Here is an 18,221-nt window from a genome sequence, read left to right as displayed (position 1 = left end):
ATTCCTTTTAGTCCGTGTTTGTGTTGGCCGACGATTCTTTTCCCTTGTTCCCCTGTAACATTACTTGTGTAAAGTGTCCGTGGGTTTCATGAAATGTGCTATGTTAATCTAAGTTATTATTACGTCGGTTGCTACAACATTCCCGTGCCACAGTGACAGTGATACCTGGTGTAAGATATCCAAAGTAAGCAACGATACCATATGCAACAACTTATTTGCTTATTGAAATGACTGATTTTCTGGTTGAGCAAAACGTTCATTGTGACAATTTGACCTCGCGGTTACAGTTCCTCGGTAATCTACAGTAATACATCACCATATAGAAAAGAGCTTTACGGCAGCAAGTGTGGTAAAAACACTACTGCTTTTGTCCAAAATGGCCGCTACAATCAATACAAACTGACTTTAAGCTGGGCACAAACAGCGGCCTCCGGGGGAAAAGTCCTGTCTTTGTTTGACACATCCATCCCCCCCAACGTCCTTTCTACACAGACTTGATTATATTTGTAATACATCAGAATTGAGAATGCAGTTTTATTGTGTGTGAATAGTACTGGAACCTCTATTTCCCCCCTAATATGACATGGCAGATCCAAATAGCTTATTCAGGGTTTCATCACATCAAAACGTTGGTGAAATCTACAATCCACCCCTAGAATAGACATTTTTAGCGTTCTATTCATAGTAAGATATGGTCTTTTAGTACAGACTGTGAGGGTGTGAGGGTTTCACTGTCTGGTTGGAATTGATCTCACGGCTCCGACATCTGACCATGTGAGCCAACCGGCAGCTAACCTGACAGTGTAACTTGTTTTTGAGGTGATGAATCTACAATTCCCTTTTCAATCAGCAGGATCGTAGCGGTGGCCGCAGACACGAGACTCCCAGGCGGAGTCGAGCTGACACAAGCCCACCCGCTGCAGCTTTTTCCCCTGGGTCGGCTTTAATGTCATTAACAGGTGGGGGGCAAAAATAGATAGAAGCACATACACACGCAGATAAGGAGTTGGGGTTGTGTGTGCGTGCGTGCGTGTGTGTCTCGGTGTGGTGTGACACATTTCTACACAAGTACATTTTAAAGCCATTAGACTTGTCCAGCACAACTGTCCACGTTAGCATAAACAAACAGATTCACTTTCAGAAGCGAATACCATTCCTCTCACACACACACACGCGCACAAACACACACACAACACACACACACACCACACACACACACACAACACACACACACACACACCCACACACACAACACACCACACAACCACACACACACAACCACACAGAATCTTAAATAACCCCCCATCCTCCTTCGGACGTAACACCGAATCCTACTTGGACCTCCACCACTTCCCCTCCTACCTCACCCACCTCTCTCTCCTCGCTCACTCACTCTCTCTCCTCGCCTCGCCCTCAGTCACTCCGAGCAGAAGCACACACACAAAAACCAGGTCAGCAACTTGTTAATACCATTGTTGTGATGTGTGTGAAGTGGCGGCGGGCGTTGTGGAGCGTGCGTGCTGCACCTGTTAAAGAGGGGAAAAAATAAAACTAAGGTGTCTAATTTTAGCATGATATTGTTTGTCTGCTAAACTGTTTGAGGGAGGGGGGAGGGGGAGGGGGAGGGCGGCGGTGAGCTAGTGGGTGGAATAAAGCTGAAATGGCTGCTTCTTTAAACGTTGCAAGTGTTTATGGAGTCCAGTTTGCTTTGACGTTACGCAGGAGCTTTCTCCTCAGACCAAAAATTCCATTTTGACTTATTCTTGGAGACAGTAAGAAGGATATTTTAAGAGAGAGTGAACTGTATAAAGAGTGTTTGTCGCTGGCGACAGCCGCTGTAATGACTTCCTTCCTCGTGCTTCAACGCTACTTTTCCAGGGAGGCCAATTGGATGCCTTATAAAGAAAGCCATGGTCAGATGTCATGAGTAAGGACAGCAACGTTTACTAAATGCTTTCATATTCTTGACCACTAACATTATTGTTCTGTAATGACAGATGTGAATGTTGCTTGGTTGTTTACTGTGGTTTTACATATGCATTAAGTAGAATTATATTTGTTCTTTGACATATTCAAATGCATTTATTAATGTATACAATCCTGGTTTTAGCGTTGGACTTATCAGGAACTGCATGACAATAAATCAATACAGAATATAATAACCCAGTAGTGAAAAATACAGCCAGTAGTATTTTTAACATCAGTATTGCAGTTGTTTGTTCCAGTGTAAGAGTAGTTCCTAGAAAGGCTGCCAAAGCGCGTTTGAACAAGATGCCCAGTGCCTCATTCATTGCATATCTCTTTTGAAAACAGCGTGGGTGTAAAAGCTACACTCAGTTAAATGTCCAACTGTTCTTACTGTCCAACCTGAGATGCACCTGGCTTCGACCGTGGCGCTGGGAAATGATGTAGAACAAAGAGCGACAAAGTCAAATGGAGGTCGGGGCAAATGGATGGGTCATAAAAAACGAAGCCCTATCACCCAAGAGATCGCTGTTCCTGTACTTGTGATCCCAAAAGAGACAAGATAAGATAAGATAAGATAAGAAGACGTTATTAATCCCGCACTGGGAAAATTCCTTTGCTACGGCAGCTCAAAGAAAAAACTTACACGCGTTAGATTAACACAAATAAACATTATGTAGACATAGGCAAAAAAATCTAGTGGGAAAAATAGAATTAGTTATAATATTAATAATAGTAATAAATCAAACATTTACACAATCAACAACCTTCTGTAAACAGTACATAGATACAGATATACAGATAAAAAAAAGTCAAGGAAAAGTCAACGCTGACTTCTTTTACGTACGTAATATCATTAACAAACAGAAGTAACGTAACAAAAACGCTTATTTTAAGTTAAACCACAATTTTTTTCCTAAACCTGACCATGTAAAACGCAGAGCAGATACACGTCATTAAGAATGGCGAAGAAGCCATTTCCCGTAACGACATGCTGTTATCTCATTGATTTGCGCTATGGAAAGGTCAAGGTTTCCGAGCGGTGCACAACGCCAGGGGTAGGGCAGCACATAGTCCGGCTCTCACCATAGCAAATCATGAACGAATGCGGCTCAAGTCTCGCATTGCCAGACTTTCCTCCACAACGCTGTGGAAGGGGGTCTGGCTGGTCCACACAGTACTTTGGGACTACTTGGGTTTCTTGGCTTTTCTTTAAGCCAATCACAATGGCCCATGGGCGGCGCTGAGCACCGGATGAAGCCCCAGTGCAAACAGCCTCGGGAAAGAACTCGTTCCGGTGGGACATGTGCACGTTTAAAAGTTGTTTCATGTGGATGTAAACTACCTAAACCTAAACCTACTCTGTGTGTTAAATTACACCAAAGCGTCAGTATGCAACTAGATGGGAGTGGGAATGTGTTTTACTATCCCTCCAACACTGCTTCTTCTTGTATGACTTCTTCTGCTACTTGTAAGCTAAAAATACTATCTTATATTCTTAGAATAAAAATAAAATCAATTACTCAGTTATGTTTAAAATTTGTACTGCAATGACCATTTTAAATGAAGTGCCCATATTATGAAAAAAAAAAAAAATCACTTTTTCTGGGATTTGGGGTGTTATTTTGTGTCTCTGGTGCTTCCACGCACACACAAACTTGGAAAAAAAAACAACTATCCATGCTGTTTTGAGAGAGAAACAGGTTTCTGAACGAGTGAGCTGTTCAAAATCTGCACGACTTTCTACGCCTGAACCTAACCTGAAAATTAACATTATATGGGTGCTTTAAGCAACATTTAATCGTTTATTGACATGCTGTCAACTGCTTTGAGTGGATAAGTTCTTAATTCTCTGTTGTCAAATCTAATGATTTCATGATGATCTAAATATCTCAGTTGTAGGTAGATTCATTTAAGACTTACCCAACTAGAAGCTTTAAGCTTTCTTCCTTTTATTCAATTTGAATATTTTCAAATGGTAAAACTAAATGTCTCCACTCAGGGGTCAAGACAAACGACATAAAAAGTATAATTTTTTTTGACATTTACACAAAATTTGTGACAAATAGACTTTCTTTTAGGCGTAAATAGCATGATGACTTAAGTAATTTCTTATGAATTTATTGCATAGACTACACTGTACATGCAGCGTCTTGTTCATTGTCGACAACCAGTGGGCTTTGGTACATTTCTTCACGTGATGCACCACTGCAGCAAAAATGAACTTGGTGACTGAGTCTATCTGTGTCAGTGTTTAAACTGATAAGATGTGAGTCACCAACAGGATATGAGTTAAATATGTGTGAAAGTGTATTTTTGATGTATTGTACTGTGCCGTTTTGTCCTGTCTGTATTCCGTGGAGAACTTTGCCAGAAAACGATCCAAAACTTACACTCCGTAGCTTGTTAGGTTGATAACAAGACAGACTGCGATGGGAAAGCAGAGCTATGTGTTCTCCCCAGGGAATGCGTTTCATTTTTTGCTGACAAGAGGAATGACGGCAGGTCATGTCTGTTAGCGCCACATCCTGGTGGAATGCAGCGGGACAGCTGCGTCATTGACCCTACAGCCATTATGTGTTTAAGATGCAATTCATCGGCAGCGTATTTATGTGATTTCTCCATCACAGAGCTTCTCGGAATAGATAATTGGTTATGGCTTGAACATGATGAGTGTTTTTGTGCCGCTGTGGTACCACAAAAGCGTCTCAGAATAGAAAGCAGGTTACGATACAGTACCCTGAGTGTTTTTTCTGTTGTTGCTTTCATTTAACATCTCAAAATAGACAATTGATTGTGATTCCACTCTGCTGCAAGTGCTTTAACATTGCTTTTCTGTTCTGATAGAAAAAAATAGAACAGACAGCATAGATAATTATATGTGATTGGAGGAAGCTTTTCTTCTATCAGAAGCTTCAACTAAGGAAGTCTCCGAATTCTGGATAATACGTAAAGTTACTAGTCTTTGATTTATTTAGACTATAATAGAAAGACTTATTTTCTTACATTTTTAGATCTGACTTGTTTGTTTTCAAACGGCCCAATTACAAAGGAACTAATTCTTTTAATCTAAATTTACTGGACCTATTAGAGTTCTGGCAACCAGTCAATCTGGGACATTTTGATGATTTTGGCACCAAAGGGTCCTAGGAGTCCCCTTTTGCCCCAAGCACTCTATTGCATTACATTCATTTGGCCCAAGAACAAGAGATGGATGTCACCAAAGATTGTAAATGGATACATCCCAAATCAGCAAATTAGAGGATATTTACTGATATGTTTTTGCAGTCTGTATTTTAATATCTTTTTGTTATCTCGATTTTGACCGCAGTGTGATGGTATCTCAATATGCAACCGGTGTTTTTTTAAGAAACACAGCACCTTCCCAGGTCTATGAAAGAAATGGTGCAGTAGCTAGGTGACCTTTCACCTTGTGATCCAAAGTCAAAATGCGAGGCACAATATACACTGTACAGACGTACGTTGGCCATTCCACCTGCATTATGCCAGTGTTCAAAGATTCATTTTTTTTCGACCTGAACCCTATTTTTCTGTTTTTGTGTCTAAGTTACTTATGGGAACAACAATCTTTGACATTGGTCAAATATTAAATGAGATTGCTGCAGTTGGCAAAATAAGCTACAATGTAAGATAATAGGATACTTGTCTAGCTTGTATTTACTGTACCTTCACAAAAAGGGCTCATTTTGCCACTGACAGACTCAGATTAATATTATATTAATACAAGTGTCTCACAACATCATGAAAAGGATTTCTAAGGAGGTTGACCTTTCTGTTTAAGAGTAAGCTTTTGCTAAACCCACCAAACTCCATGTAAATTATAGATGAATAAAACCAGTGGTGCAGTTTTACTGTCTTTTGCTTTGGCTTTCAAATCACAGCAAACAACTGTGTATGTGTCTCTGTTTGTCTTTCATGTTGTTTCCCTCACACCTACTGATTATGTTTAGTTTTCTGTTGAAAAATGAATGTTACAGTTCTCATAACACATTTAACATGGAAATTGACAAAGAAGGGAAGTCATTTTCATTATCGCTCACATCCACACGGGTCCAAAGTTCTGGCCTAAACAGATTTTGTGCACATGTAAACAGTGTTGGGAAGGATACTTTCAAAACATATTTGCAATTGTTTTCATGTTGGGGCTTCTGGGAAATGCATGGAGTTTCCTTAAAGATCCCATGGCATGACAGTTTCACTTTATGAGATGTTGAACATCAATATGAGTTCTCCCAGCCTGCCTATGGTGCCTGGGTATCCTGCTCTACCTTTGATAAAATGAAATCTCAGATGGACCAATTTGGAATCTTGCACCTTATGAGGTCATGAGGGGAAAGGTTACCTCCCCTTTCTCTGCTTTGCCTGCCTAGAGAATTTGGGCCACCCATGATAGAGAGACATCATGGCTTTGAAATGAGCAAAGTGGCAGTTGGTCAAGGCCACACCCCCCAGCCTCCACCTTGGCCCCCCCTCTCTCAGTTGAGAAAGCACAGCTAGCATTTATTAATACTGTTTCTTGGATATTTTTGTACCATGAAATGTGGAGCAATTTCTTCTCCTGCATCATTCCTCCATCTATACATTTCTGTTCTTTATAAACTTATGTTTGTGCAAAAGACCTTGGGTCTCATGTATTGAAATGTGCGTAGGATCCTTACTAAAAGTGTACGCACGCCCAAAAGCCAAAAATAGCGCACACCAAAAAAGAATTACATTTATAAAACTGTGTGTACTCATGTCCAAAAGCAATGTTCCCTTTATAAATCACACATGAACCCACAAGTGTGCGTAAGTTAATCAGCCTCTTATCCCCCCCCCCCATTTTTACCCATACATAGTCAATGTAAAGGACCTCATGAATGCTGATCAGTATGTTAATGTATGTTAACACCTTGCCAAAATGACAGCATCGACTGGTGGTATCCTCCACCCTGAGATACAATTTGAAGATGAAAGTCTAGTTGGCAAACACGCTTTTCTTCATGCAGGTTTCGTCACCAACAGTATTAAAGTTCAGACCGATAACGAGGACATGAAGTGGAATGATTGCGCGAGAGCTTAACGTCTGTATTTCCAGACTTTGACATTTGATGATATATGCACAGCATCAAAGACAGATATTTAATACTTAATTATTATTATTTTCTTTTTCCCTGGTTTAGTACAAGCAGAAAAAAACTGCTGGATTTAATCTTCATGACAACGTTGATGATATGGAGTGAAAAAATGCACGTCAGGCATCAATATAATATAATCATTTTCCCATATGTACTTTTTGCAGTCTGACATCAGTTCACCTCCTCACCACCTGCGTCCCATTGTCTCCAAAATGTGCATATGCGTGAGTTTGCGTGGAGGGCCACGCATTCTCCCGTCAAGTTCGTTTAAAAAAAATTACCTTTGCGTGAGAACTGGTGCACGCACATTTTCAGCCCCATTTTGTGCATACGCCATGTTTATGAATGAGACCCCAGAACATCTGTTCAAGGGCAGTAGTATATACATGCCTTCTAGCTACTTTCACTTTCTCATTCTCTTTTCTCGTTCCATTTCCATCCCCAGGTTACATCACTTCATCCACTCCTGACTTCTACCTCTACAGACTCTCAGCGGCTGCATTTTTCTACACACATTTTCTGTCATTTTTTTTTTTCATTATGATTCACTTATCAGTTTTGCATCCGTCGTCAAAGCCGCCATTTTTTCTCGGGCTTTTTCTCAAGAGAAGGCCGATTCCTGCCTTTGTCTAAGGAACGTTTTTCACAGAAGTATGCTTCATTTTTCATACCAAGAAGACGCTTTGGTTTTAAACTTTTTTATTCTGCTTTTGTATACCGTTTGTTTTGCTGTTCTTGTCACATAGCTTTCTTGTAAGGTTCACATTTCTACCTCTTTCTGTGCTTTTCCTTCCTTCCTGTCAGATACACCTGTTGGACTTTTATACTGTCTCAGGTATTTGTCCTGTTTTTTTTTTTTAATGGGCACAAACTGACAACAGTTTTCCTCTGTTTTTGTTCTTTTTTTAACCATCTCCGTCGAGGGCAAAGCGCTAGGCAAACTTAGCGGCTAAACTGAATACCACTCAGCTGTCTTAGTTGTTTTCTATTTTGCAACAATATGTGGTCTACCTTTTCTGTGGCCGATGATGACGGCCGCATGGCGCCGCCAGGTACGGCGCTCGCAACAGTAGGAGCACCCCAGGGTGCTGGAGGAGGTCTGACCGGCCTCATGACTGGACGCGGCGGGGGGAACAAGCGCCGCAGGACGACGTCAGCAGGACACACCATGAGCGAGGCCCTGGAAGGGAAGGTGACTGGTTTCATAATGTGTAAATGTGTGTTCCCCCTTAGGCTGTATGAAAACACTTTGGAGCTAATGGAAGCCATCAGTCATTCAGCTGCTTTTTTCAACTGAAACCAGGCTTGTCCAAAGGGCAGGGAACACTCCACAGGAGCAGTTAAATGACTTCTAATGTTAAAAAATAAGTATTTACAAAATGTCAAATGCAGTTCTTTGACATTACGGAGGGAAAATGTTGTAACAATCATGTGAATAATCTGCAGGTGGGACATACAGTACATTCTCAGGCTGTTCTCATGTAGCTATGAGAAGTTATGCACTGTAATTCATATGTATTCCACATATTTGTTTGCTGTATGCACCAGATTGACTGCTACTGTGTAAGAATGCTGCAGACCACACAGAGGAGGTCGGGGGGGTTATAAAACACAGCGCTTTCCAGCAGGGGAGTGGAGTTAGTTTTCTGGGGAAAAAATCTAGTAAAACGCATGTTCGTTCCTCGGGAGTGTTTTAATCCAAACAGAGATCTTTTTCCTAAACTTAACTAGTCGTTTTAGTGCCTAAACTTAACTCTTGTCGCCGCATGCTGCTCACTGATGTCCGCTGAAAAGGTGCTCTGTACCCGGCTCAAAGTCACCTTTTGTCGCCTAAACTCAACTAGCAACTGCTCTGTTGCCGGCTGTCGCCTAATTTCGTAAGATATACGAGTTGGTGTGCAACTTTTCGTACGACATCGTATAAATTCTGTAATGAGAATGCGTTAAATTGCTTAAAGTTGACAGCTAAGATCTCATGCTCTTCTATTTCACTTTGACATTTTCACACACATACTGTATATAAATAGTTTGGAGGGCATTAATTCCCTACTATAGTATTCTAAAGATAATACCTGAAATAACCAGACAAAAAGTCCTTAATTTTTCTCCACACAGATGTAGAAAAGCCACCCACGCATCTCAACTGCTTATTTGGGGGTTGATATTTCATCTGCTGAGGACATTAAACATTCAGAGATTGTTCTTTCCCTTTAGTATTGTTACTTCCACACTGCACATTACTGTAGGATATCTACTCTAAGCTCATCTTGATTAATTAGCTCTTGTTTTCTTTGTGTGTATCACAGCACTTTATGGTCCAGTTCCAATGTCCATCCCCTATGTACTGAACTCCCACAGACAATAAATGACGGCAAGAGCATGATTGTTGTAAGTGCCTGAGTAAAAAGAGGGTGCAAGGGGACTAAAAGCAGTAAAAAGAAAAATCAGAAGGACTAAAATCAAATAAAATGTATACATATACTGTATATATAAAAGCTAGACATGGTGGTTACTACTATGTGCATGTGGACTTGCTCTTGCCAGCTGATTCAATTTCTTTGTGATTCATTTTCATAATTTCAGATTTCCTTCTAACATTAGCGTACTGTTGTGTATTGTGTTGTCACCAGATCAAGTTGGCATTCTTTGTGGCCATTGTGGGCGTAGTCCTGACCGTCCTTGGGGTGGGGACAGAGTTCTGGGTGGAGCTTGCCCCGTCAAAGAGTTTCTACAACAACCAGGTGAAATATTAGAAATACCAATAAACAAGAACTTCAGTGTGTGACTTCATTCTTTTCACTGATATAAAATAAACATGAGGATAAAAACCGCAACTAAAGAATTTCCTGTAAGACACACATCACATTTGTTGTATAAAGCTAAACACTGATAAAATAAGAATGTTAATGCTGATGTCTTAAAATAAACCTCTCTGATTTTGATGTTGCAGACTTGCCTGACAGCTCACTACGGCCTGTGGAAGGGCTGCACAAAGACATTGTGGGTGTCTGATATCGACCCCGAGAGAGAGAGCTGTGGACCTGCTGATCTACCTGGAGGTGACTCATAAATCCACTGACCCGTTGGGTGGATGCCTGTCTAACTTTTATGATGGCGGCTGGCTGGTCTGTGTGAGGAAGGGAGTTTTAAGCTGATGATTGACACACCAGCTAGCCGACTGGACGTTTGTCAAACTTGTTGGACAGCTCAGTTTGAGGGAGTGCGTTAGCATGAATGAGAGGTCTACCTGATTCTTTGGCTAGACAAACGATGCTTGGCTCCCTGTTTGATGGCTGGTTGGATGATTGCTCTGGCTGACTAACTGCCTGAGTCAGTGTTACATAGTCTGACTGAAAGAGTGAGTCCACAAGTTGCTTTTGGGTGAATGGAAATATAATTTGGATTTTGAAACTCCTCAGGTCTTGGGCAACAATAGCCATCATTTTGTTTTGGGTGTTTAAATAAGGGATTTTTAATGTGTTTGTGGTTGCAAAGGTATCGCTCTTGTTTTGTATTTTACATGAATAAATTAAGACCCTGGTAAAGAAGAACTGGCCAATACAGCAGTATAGCCCAATAAATACATTTGCTAAACCAGACACACAAAGAAATACTTAGACATACAACAAAGTGAATGGCTTATTCTATACAATACTATAAAAGAAACTTGAAAATGTAATTTTAACTAAGTTCAGTTCTGCTGCTGTACACCATCTTATTTTAGTTGTAGGTTGTTAAAGGGATAGTTCAGATGTTTTGAACTGGTGTATGAGCTTCTTCTCCATAGTCATTGTAGATGGAAGTCGGCATGCTCTGAGTTTGGAGAAGCAGGCCGGAGTACCAAGATGCAAAGCAACGTACTGCTGTGGACGGGAGCGGCAGCTAGTATTTCAGGCTCAACTAGAAAAATCACCATCAAGTGTGTGCTATATTAAGAATATTCAAAGTATTTTTTCACCCCATTAGTTATGGACAGTGTTACATTGTGTGAGAGATTATTTGCTCCGAGTGTGTGGACAAAGCGAGCCGATCTACTTTTCCATGTTGATGATATCATTAAAATGAGAAAAACAATGGAACAAAACAAAAATCGAGGGACATTTAGAATAGATAAAAATGATTAATTGCGAGTTAACTAGGACATTAATGCGATTAAATAGTTTAATGGTTTGACAGCACTAACAATAACACAAACTAACTAGCCGACGGAGGCAGAGGTAGAACAGCAACTCCTGTGTTCTATTGTTGGTATTACATTGACTATGGATGGATAAGTACCTCATACAATCCCACTTCTGAACTATACTATTTAAGTCTCTTACGTTTTTATAGGTTTCTCATTACAGGTGCAAGAACAGCTAATGGAAATAAAGAAGGACCATGGGTTGAAAATGACAGTTGGATGTGTAACTCTGGCAGAGTGTGGAAAACAATTATTGAAGCTATTTGCAGGATTGTCTCCCCTTTTCCATGACTCACCTGTATGAGCTCTCCTTTTGAAGAATGACTCACAAAACAGACAGACTGAGAAAAGTCCACCAAGTGCTCTCTGTGTGTGTTCGTCATTGATTTCAGTCAAAGATACCCGTTTGACTTTCAGCAAAACAAATGAGAAAGATTCACAGGGTTACTAGCTTAGTAGTTAATGGGGTTACAGTGTGCCCAAGGACGTTTTAAAAATTAAAAAAAAATAGACAAACTCTACATTAGATAGTAGTAGATTGGTCACTATCATTGGATGTTCTGTAGGATAAATATCCCAATGGTCAAGTAGTGCAATGCAATAGTTGGCCTTTGGGAGACAGTCCAGTGTATCTAACGTCGATTAACAGCTTACTATTTGCATGGTTGAATAAATCTACCATTAGCCAACCCCCCAGGTCAAATGTCACGCAAAAGCTGGCAAAACTTCAAGGTTTTTATCAACAAACGAAAGACCAAGAGGCATCTTCTTACCGGATTAATGTAGTATATGTTTAGATTGGCATCATCTACAAATACTATATATATATATATATATATGTAGTCACCGGACTTTCATAATTCTGCCACTCCATTGTGGTAAATGCATTGAGTGTGACACCAGTGTGTACATAGTAAATCATTAACCATCGTTCTATCAAAGTGGCATAAGACAAATGATAGATAAATGTTACAGTGACCATGTTTCCATGCGTATAATATTTCTGTAGTTGCCCTTATTTCGAAAAAGACGATATTCCGAAAAAGCTGTTTACATGTTGAATGGAAGTAAATATTCTACTAATGATCATGTTAACATGTAGCCATACAAAATACAATTTATTTTTCAAAGTTCACCAGCAGTGGCAGGCTTGTTCGAGAGTGCATTTACAGCCTCGATCTGCATTTCTTTAACCAGCTTCTTGAAAAGGTTGGCATAGCAATGTGTGCGCATATCCAAAAACCTGTTGATATCCAAGTCTTCGATAATGTTTAAAATAAGCTGTGTTTCTCTTTCTTATCGGGTCTGCAGCCTTCCAAACTGTTGGCTGGTTGGTTTGCGTACAGCAACCATAGCAACGCACAGAGCTGACCATAAACATGCAGTAAAAACTCTGATGGAGATGCATATTCCGAATGCACTGCGGTCTAAAGAATGCATTAAAAACCCGGATAATACCGGCATATCCCACGTCCTAATTAGAAAATGCTTTATTCTGAAAAAGGTCTCATTTGAAATATCCAACCAAAATATGCTGTTTACATGACCTGTATCACATTCTGAATATTGTCACATTCAGAATATCAGTGGAACAGTGGTGGGCATATAAACTCACTGTTACTGCAAATCTGTTGCTGTCTTTGAGCCAGACGCCTACAGTGCAACAACATGAATGATATCTTCTTAAATGGTGTAAACATAGCAAAATAATTAATTTTTGACTGGCCAGCTGCAAAAAGACCCCTTATTTGTCGATGGGATTTGAATTTCTGTCAGTGGCATACGAGTGCATCTCCTCTTAATGCTGATGGTTACTGTGGGGAAGAAAACACCCAGAATACTCTGCGGATGCGGCTTTGATCACACTAATTGGAAGTGATGTGTGTGCGTGTTTTGCTTGCTCGTGTGCACAAGCGTGCGAGTGAACAGACAGAGGTGTCACATTCTATTTGACGGCCAAACTCTAATTACTGTAACACATCATCAGGACGGTGGAATGCTAATTGAGCAGGAAGCATTGGATTGTCACCTTGAGCTCGTCATTGTTGTTCACGGTTGATTATGCAGAGAATTGTTAAAACTAAAGTGTGAATGGCTGAGAGAGACGTGGCCGCTTGAATATCAATAAGATGTTCAATTCTTTAGTTTTCTGTTCTGTTTGGTTTTGCAATTAAGAATTTATAATTGCATTGTATAGGACTACTAATCTTTTTACCTTATGTAAAAATATGGATGTACAGTATGTCCTTATGGCACAGTGGGTCGGAGAGAAACTAATTGTCCATTGCTCTGAATGTCTGGCACTAATTGCAGAATTGACAATAAAGTTGACTTGATCAAGATTATGTGCCGCACCAACAGATTACCTGCCAATGTTTAGCTTTATCTTATTTAAAGTAGCTGTTTCCCTTCCTCCTCTATCTTTTTTCTTCTTCTTCAGAATCAAACTGCACCTACTTCAAGTTTTTCACCACGGGGGACAATGCTAGGATGTTTCAGAAGACAACACGGAAAAGTGAGTCACACGCCTCATTCGGCTCTCGTGGTCTCTCACCTTCCTACCTTATCCTCTCTCTCCATCTTCCTCCTCTGATGCTCTTTCCTTTATTCTTCAGTCACCCTGTCTGTCATCTCCCATGGTTTATCCCTGCCTTCTTGTGTCCTTTTTTCCTCTCTGTCTCCCTTCACCTCCTTGCCACACTCTCAGGTTGGCCATTGTCTGCTCTGTGAGTGTTTGAAATCTATTCCGCCCACTCTGCGTTCAAGTGTCTCTGATCTGCCGTCTACCCTCTCATTTCACTGGCAGCTTCATAATGTATTAAGATCCCACAGTGCCTACGCTGAATGAAGAAAGACAGACGTACATTTAAATCTCTTTGTTTGCTGGTGCCACATCACTGTCACGCTATTGCGATTTAATAAATACGTACTAGAGCTGCTCGAGATCACAAATATCTTACATGTAAATCTTTTGTGATAAAATTAAGGAATTAAGAGGAATCATTTACTTTTTTTACCATATCTCATCCATGAAAACCAAGTTGATATTGGTTTTCTTGTGTTGAAATCTGTGGAGAACCTTCTCAAAAACCTGAACAATCACAAAATCTTTTTTTCCTCAACTCTGAGCTATATAAATAAAATTAACTAGAGCGTAAGCAAAGGGACTCTGCGTAGATCCACAGAGATATTTATGTATCTTTGTAGAAGTATCATGCCCGCAACTAGGCACTTACAGACTGAAAATATTACTATTTGGGAAAGAAAGGAGGCATGTGAAGATGAAATACAATTGCTATTGTTAGATTAACACTGCGGTAGATGGCAGGTTGCAGGAGTTTAAGAAATTTCAGGCTTTCTAAAACCCTGTACATACATAGTAACATCTGTTCTCTATAATGCCAATGAAATGACAATCTGTCCCAGAAGTACTTAAAAGCCCTTTGGTTAGTCATCAGTCCAGGTCCAAAAACCACAGGTGTTCCTAATAATGTGAGACTTGTGTTTTTCTCCTTCCCTGTGCAGATCTGAATGTAGCAGCAGCCATGCTGGCCCTGTTCAGCCTGTTCTTGATGGTGATGGGGGCCATATGCATCGTCATGTGTCTCAGTAAAGAGATCATCTTCTTCCTCAAGCCAGCGTCTGTCTGCTTTATTCTGTCAGGTCAGTCGTTTTCAGAGGAGATCTTTAGGTTGCCATGGGCCAACAATTGTGGACTCATTAGGACAGTGTCCTATATCTCGTTCACAGGTGTCCTGGTGCTTCTCTCTCTGTTGGTCTTCCACCTGTCAGTCGTGGCCTTCCTGGCCAGCGACCACACGGTTCCTCTCCACCACGAGCTCTCCTGGTCGGTGACGTGCATCGGCTGTGCGGCGGCTGTCCTCATCGTGGGAGGGATCCTCTTCCTGTTGCTGGCGCTGCCCTACAGCCCCTGGCAGAGGTGTCTCCCTCAGAAGGACAGCAGCAGCTAGTGACTGGTTGCACTTTATCTGCCCTTTCTGTTTGTGAGGAGGGAGGGTGCAGAGGGGCGTGGGTGTTTCCCAAAGACGTCTTAGCAGAAAGATTGCAGTTTCTGTGAACTTATGTTTATGGGAGAGTGATGGGAGATTCACTGAAATGCACAGAACACCTAGCTGTCTATCTTGTCATTAAAATATTGTTAGGATGAAATAGCTTTTTTGTTAAATCAATACAGTTCAGTGAGCCATTCTGGTTCCCCTTACCTTATCCAGATAACATTGTTGACGTTTAACCTGTTCCTCATCATGGAGATAGCTAGGTGCTAAAAGCTACAGTGAAATGCCTTTTAGTGGAAACAAGTATGGATATTTGATTGCTCAGATGTGCTTGGGAAACAGTCCTGTATTGTCTTACTATCCTGCAGGGTTTGGAGGTAATTTACTCTTCGTTTATTCAACAAATTGATAAGTCCTTGCATAATGCTTTAACCTTTTTGAAATACTGGCTTTTCCACTTCTTTAGATTTGGATTCATTGTCAAACAATAAATATTAAAAACAATATTTTATATAGTGGAGCAGCTAAAGAAGCAGTTTCAAGTCAACAGTTTGAATGTTACTCATTTGCTCAAAGGCTAGCTAACATGTTAGCATTTGGCTAGTCTGGATCGACGTACTATTCCAGGATAATTGTCTTACATCCAGCACTGCTGAATGTTTCACCGGATGTCCCCCGCTTTCCCACAGCGACACAGCTTTTTCAACCACAACAACCTTCGAGCTAGCAAGCTACACGCTGAAAATGGCAAGTTTTTAGGAAAATGTTTCATCATGCAACAAGGAAGGGCTGCTTGGTTCTTTCGGGGGAATGGCTGTTAATGATTGACAAAGAATATGTTTATGGCATTTACTATCCAACACTTTTTGGGACCGGTGGGTGGGGATTGTTACACACACACACACACACACACACACACACACACACACACACACACACACACACACACACACACACACACAGGTGAGAGCAAATGAGGTTTAACCATGTGTCCAGCTAATTTAAATAGCTCACACTACTGTCTTGTGTAAACAGTTAACTTCATTAAATATTGTGACATTTTCTTTTGCTGGCTACTTAATTTATCTCCCAATATTTAATGAGTACATTTATTATTATTATTGTTGCTGTTAACTTAAACCCTTACCTAAAGAACCATGAACAGTAATTAAAACTGCACTGAATGAAACAGTTAATTGACCTCCAATCTGAGATCCTTAAAGAAACTACTTTTGTCCTCACTGAAATATGTATATGTCCTCTCTGCAGAGCTGTCTTTCTACTGTGTTTAATGTTGTAATGATGTTTCATCATGATGATGTTCAATTTACATTAAGGTATACAGTAATTAGAAATACAATTCCTGCATAGCCACAGTATAACTTTATAATAGTATGAATACATTTTCATGTATAATCATTTATTTCAAGCTATATATGTCCAATCATAAGTATAATGAATAATTATGAACACAACTTTTTTATCATTACCAGATTTCACATGCTTTGTGTAGTAGATACAATGTAAGCAACATGTCTCTTAAAAACGACGTTCCACTAAAACAAAACTGCATACTCAATTAGGGATTAGGTTTTGAGGGAAACATTTTTCAGTTATCGGCTTAGGTTGTTAAATGCTCCAAGAGCCCATAAGTTATTTATGGCTGTCAGGTTGTAAAGATCAATTCAAACAATGTATAAAAAGTGTATATTGTAAATAGTAACCAACACTGTCTTTAAAGAGCAACAACACACCCTAACCACTTTTGTCAGCTGAAAACCAATTCATATGAGTATTTAGTTGTGCAGTTGATGGATTCAGGTCCAAATCTGCCATGACTGCCCATGTTGACACGTTTTCACAGACACATTTTTGGAATTTCCAAGGTAGAAGCACTAGTAGTAGTAGTTATTATTTAAAGCTATAGTGCGTAGTTTCTGAGGAAGTCGGCGCGGCCACATGCCACAAGCCTTCTGTGATCACGGACCGTCCCCAACCCCTCCTCCACGCAGTTGCTAGTAGCCAAGAAGGACATGGAAGATTAAAAAAAAAATGGACCCTTCAGAAGAGGTAATTATCTTCAGTCGAGAGTCGCTGGATGACACAATCTTCTGAAAAAAGAGTATAGTGAGAAATACAAAGAGAGTTGAGCTGATAGTCTTAATTAGCTCATTTGGCAATGACTTGACTGTAACGGACATTAATATTAAAACGTTACGCGCCAAAGCTTTCAGTATGTTACAAAAACAAGTCAATATTGACTTTTGGTTTCACGCTGTACAAGAACAGTGGTCCCCTCATACATCAAACACCGACAAAATAAGTTTCCTTCCTAACGTAATTGATAATGCAATTTAGCTGTATGGGAACAGTCTATGGGGAAGAGGGCTGCTATAAGAAGAGGCCTTTAAATTAAGCATAACATTATGTAAATTGATACAACTAGAATCCACTGTAAGGATTTTTGTTGGAGTAGATAGTAGGTACACAGTGTTAAATCAGCTAAAAGTGTGAGACGTGCCATGTTTTTATCTTTTCAGTATTTTTCTTTGACAATTAATGTTAGAACAAAGTGCTTCTCTGTGTCTAAATGGAAGGTGGACCGTCTCTTCTACTTCTTTTTGGTCTGAATCGATTGAGTATGAATGACTTCATTTTATTATTAAACCCAACATGAATATTTAATGTAGTCCTCTCTCAGGTTCCATTTCTCTCTCATTCTGCACGCTCAACACGTTCTCGGCTTACAGTCGCTGCTTTCTCAAAAGAGTTTTATTATCAACCGTCCTACTTTACACCTCAAGATAAAATTAACCTATTTGCTACATATTTGAGACGTCCTCTTTGGGCTTTTGTTGATAACATTTCTAAATCAAAGAGTTTGGCCTTAAAGTATAGGTATTGCTGTTCTAGGTCTTA

At 40.1% G+C, this 18,221-nt stretch overlaps 1 protein-coding gene across 2 annotated transcripts; it reads left to right on the top strand.

The window, feature by feature from the left end:
- Positions 1–1,332: 1,332 nt before the first annotated feature.
- cacng6a (calcium channel, voltage-dependent, gamma subunit 6a) lies at positions 1,333–17,991 on the top strand. 2 transcript variants are annotated; one of them, XM_032535251.1, is made up of 7 exons: positions 1,333–1,451; positions 7,549–8,295; positions 9,734–9,844; positions 10,054–10,162; positions 13,727–13,801; positions 14,812–14,949; positions 15,037–17,991. In XM_032535251.1, the coding sequence occupies exons 2-7, from the start codon at positions 8,104–8,106 to the stop codon at positions 15,255–15,257; spliced, it is 846 nt and encodes a 281-aa protein (XP_032391142.1). In that variant the 5' UTR covers positions 1,333–1,451; positions 7,549–8,103; the 3' UTR covers positions 15,258–17,991. The 2 variants fall into 2 exon arrangements, with proteins under 2 accessions (XP_032391142.1, XP_032391143.1); XM_032535252.1 differs by lacking the exon at positions 1,333–1,451 and adding an exon at positions 1,662–1,927.
- The last annotated feature ends 230 nt before the right edge of the window (positions 17,992–18,221 follow it).

This window comes from Etheostoma spectabile, chromosome 14 (genome assembly GCF_008692095.1).
Source record: "Etheostoma spectabile isolate EspeVRDwgs_2016 chromosome 14, UIUC_Espe_1.0, whole genome shotgun sequence".
NCBI lineage: Eukaryota > Metazoa > Chordata > Actinopteri > Perciformes > Percidae > Etheostoma > Etheostoma spectabile.
The sequence above is the reverse complement of the archived record's forward strand: the minus strand, read 5'-3'. Positions and strand labels throughout refer to the sequence as shown.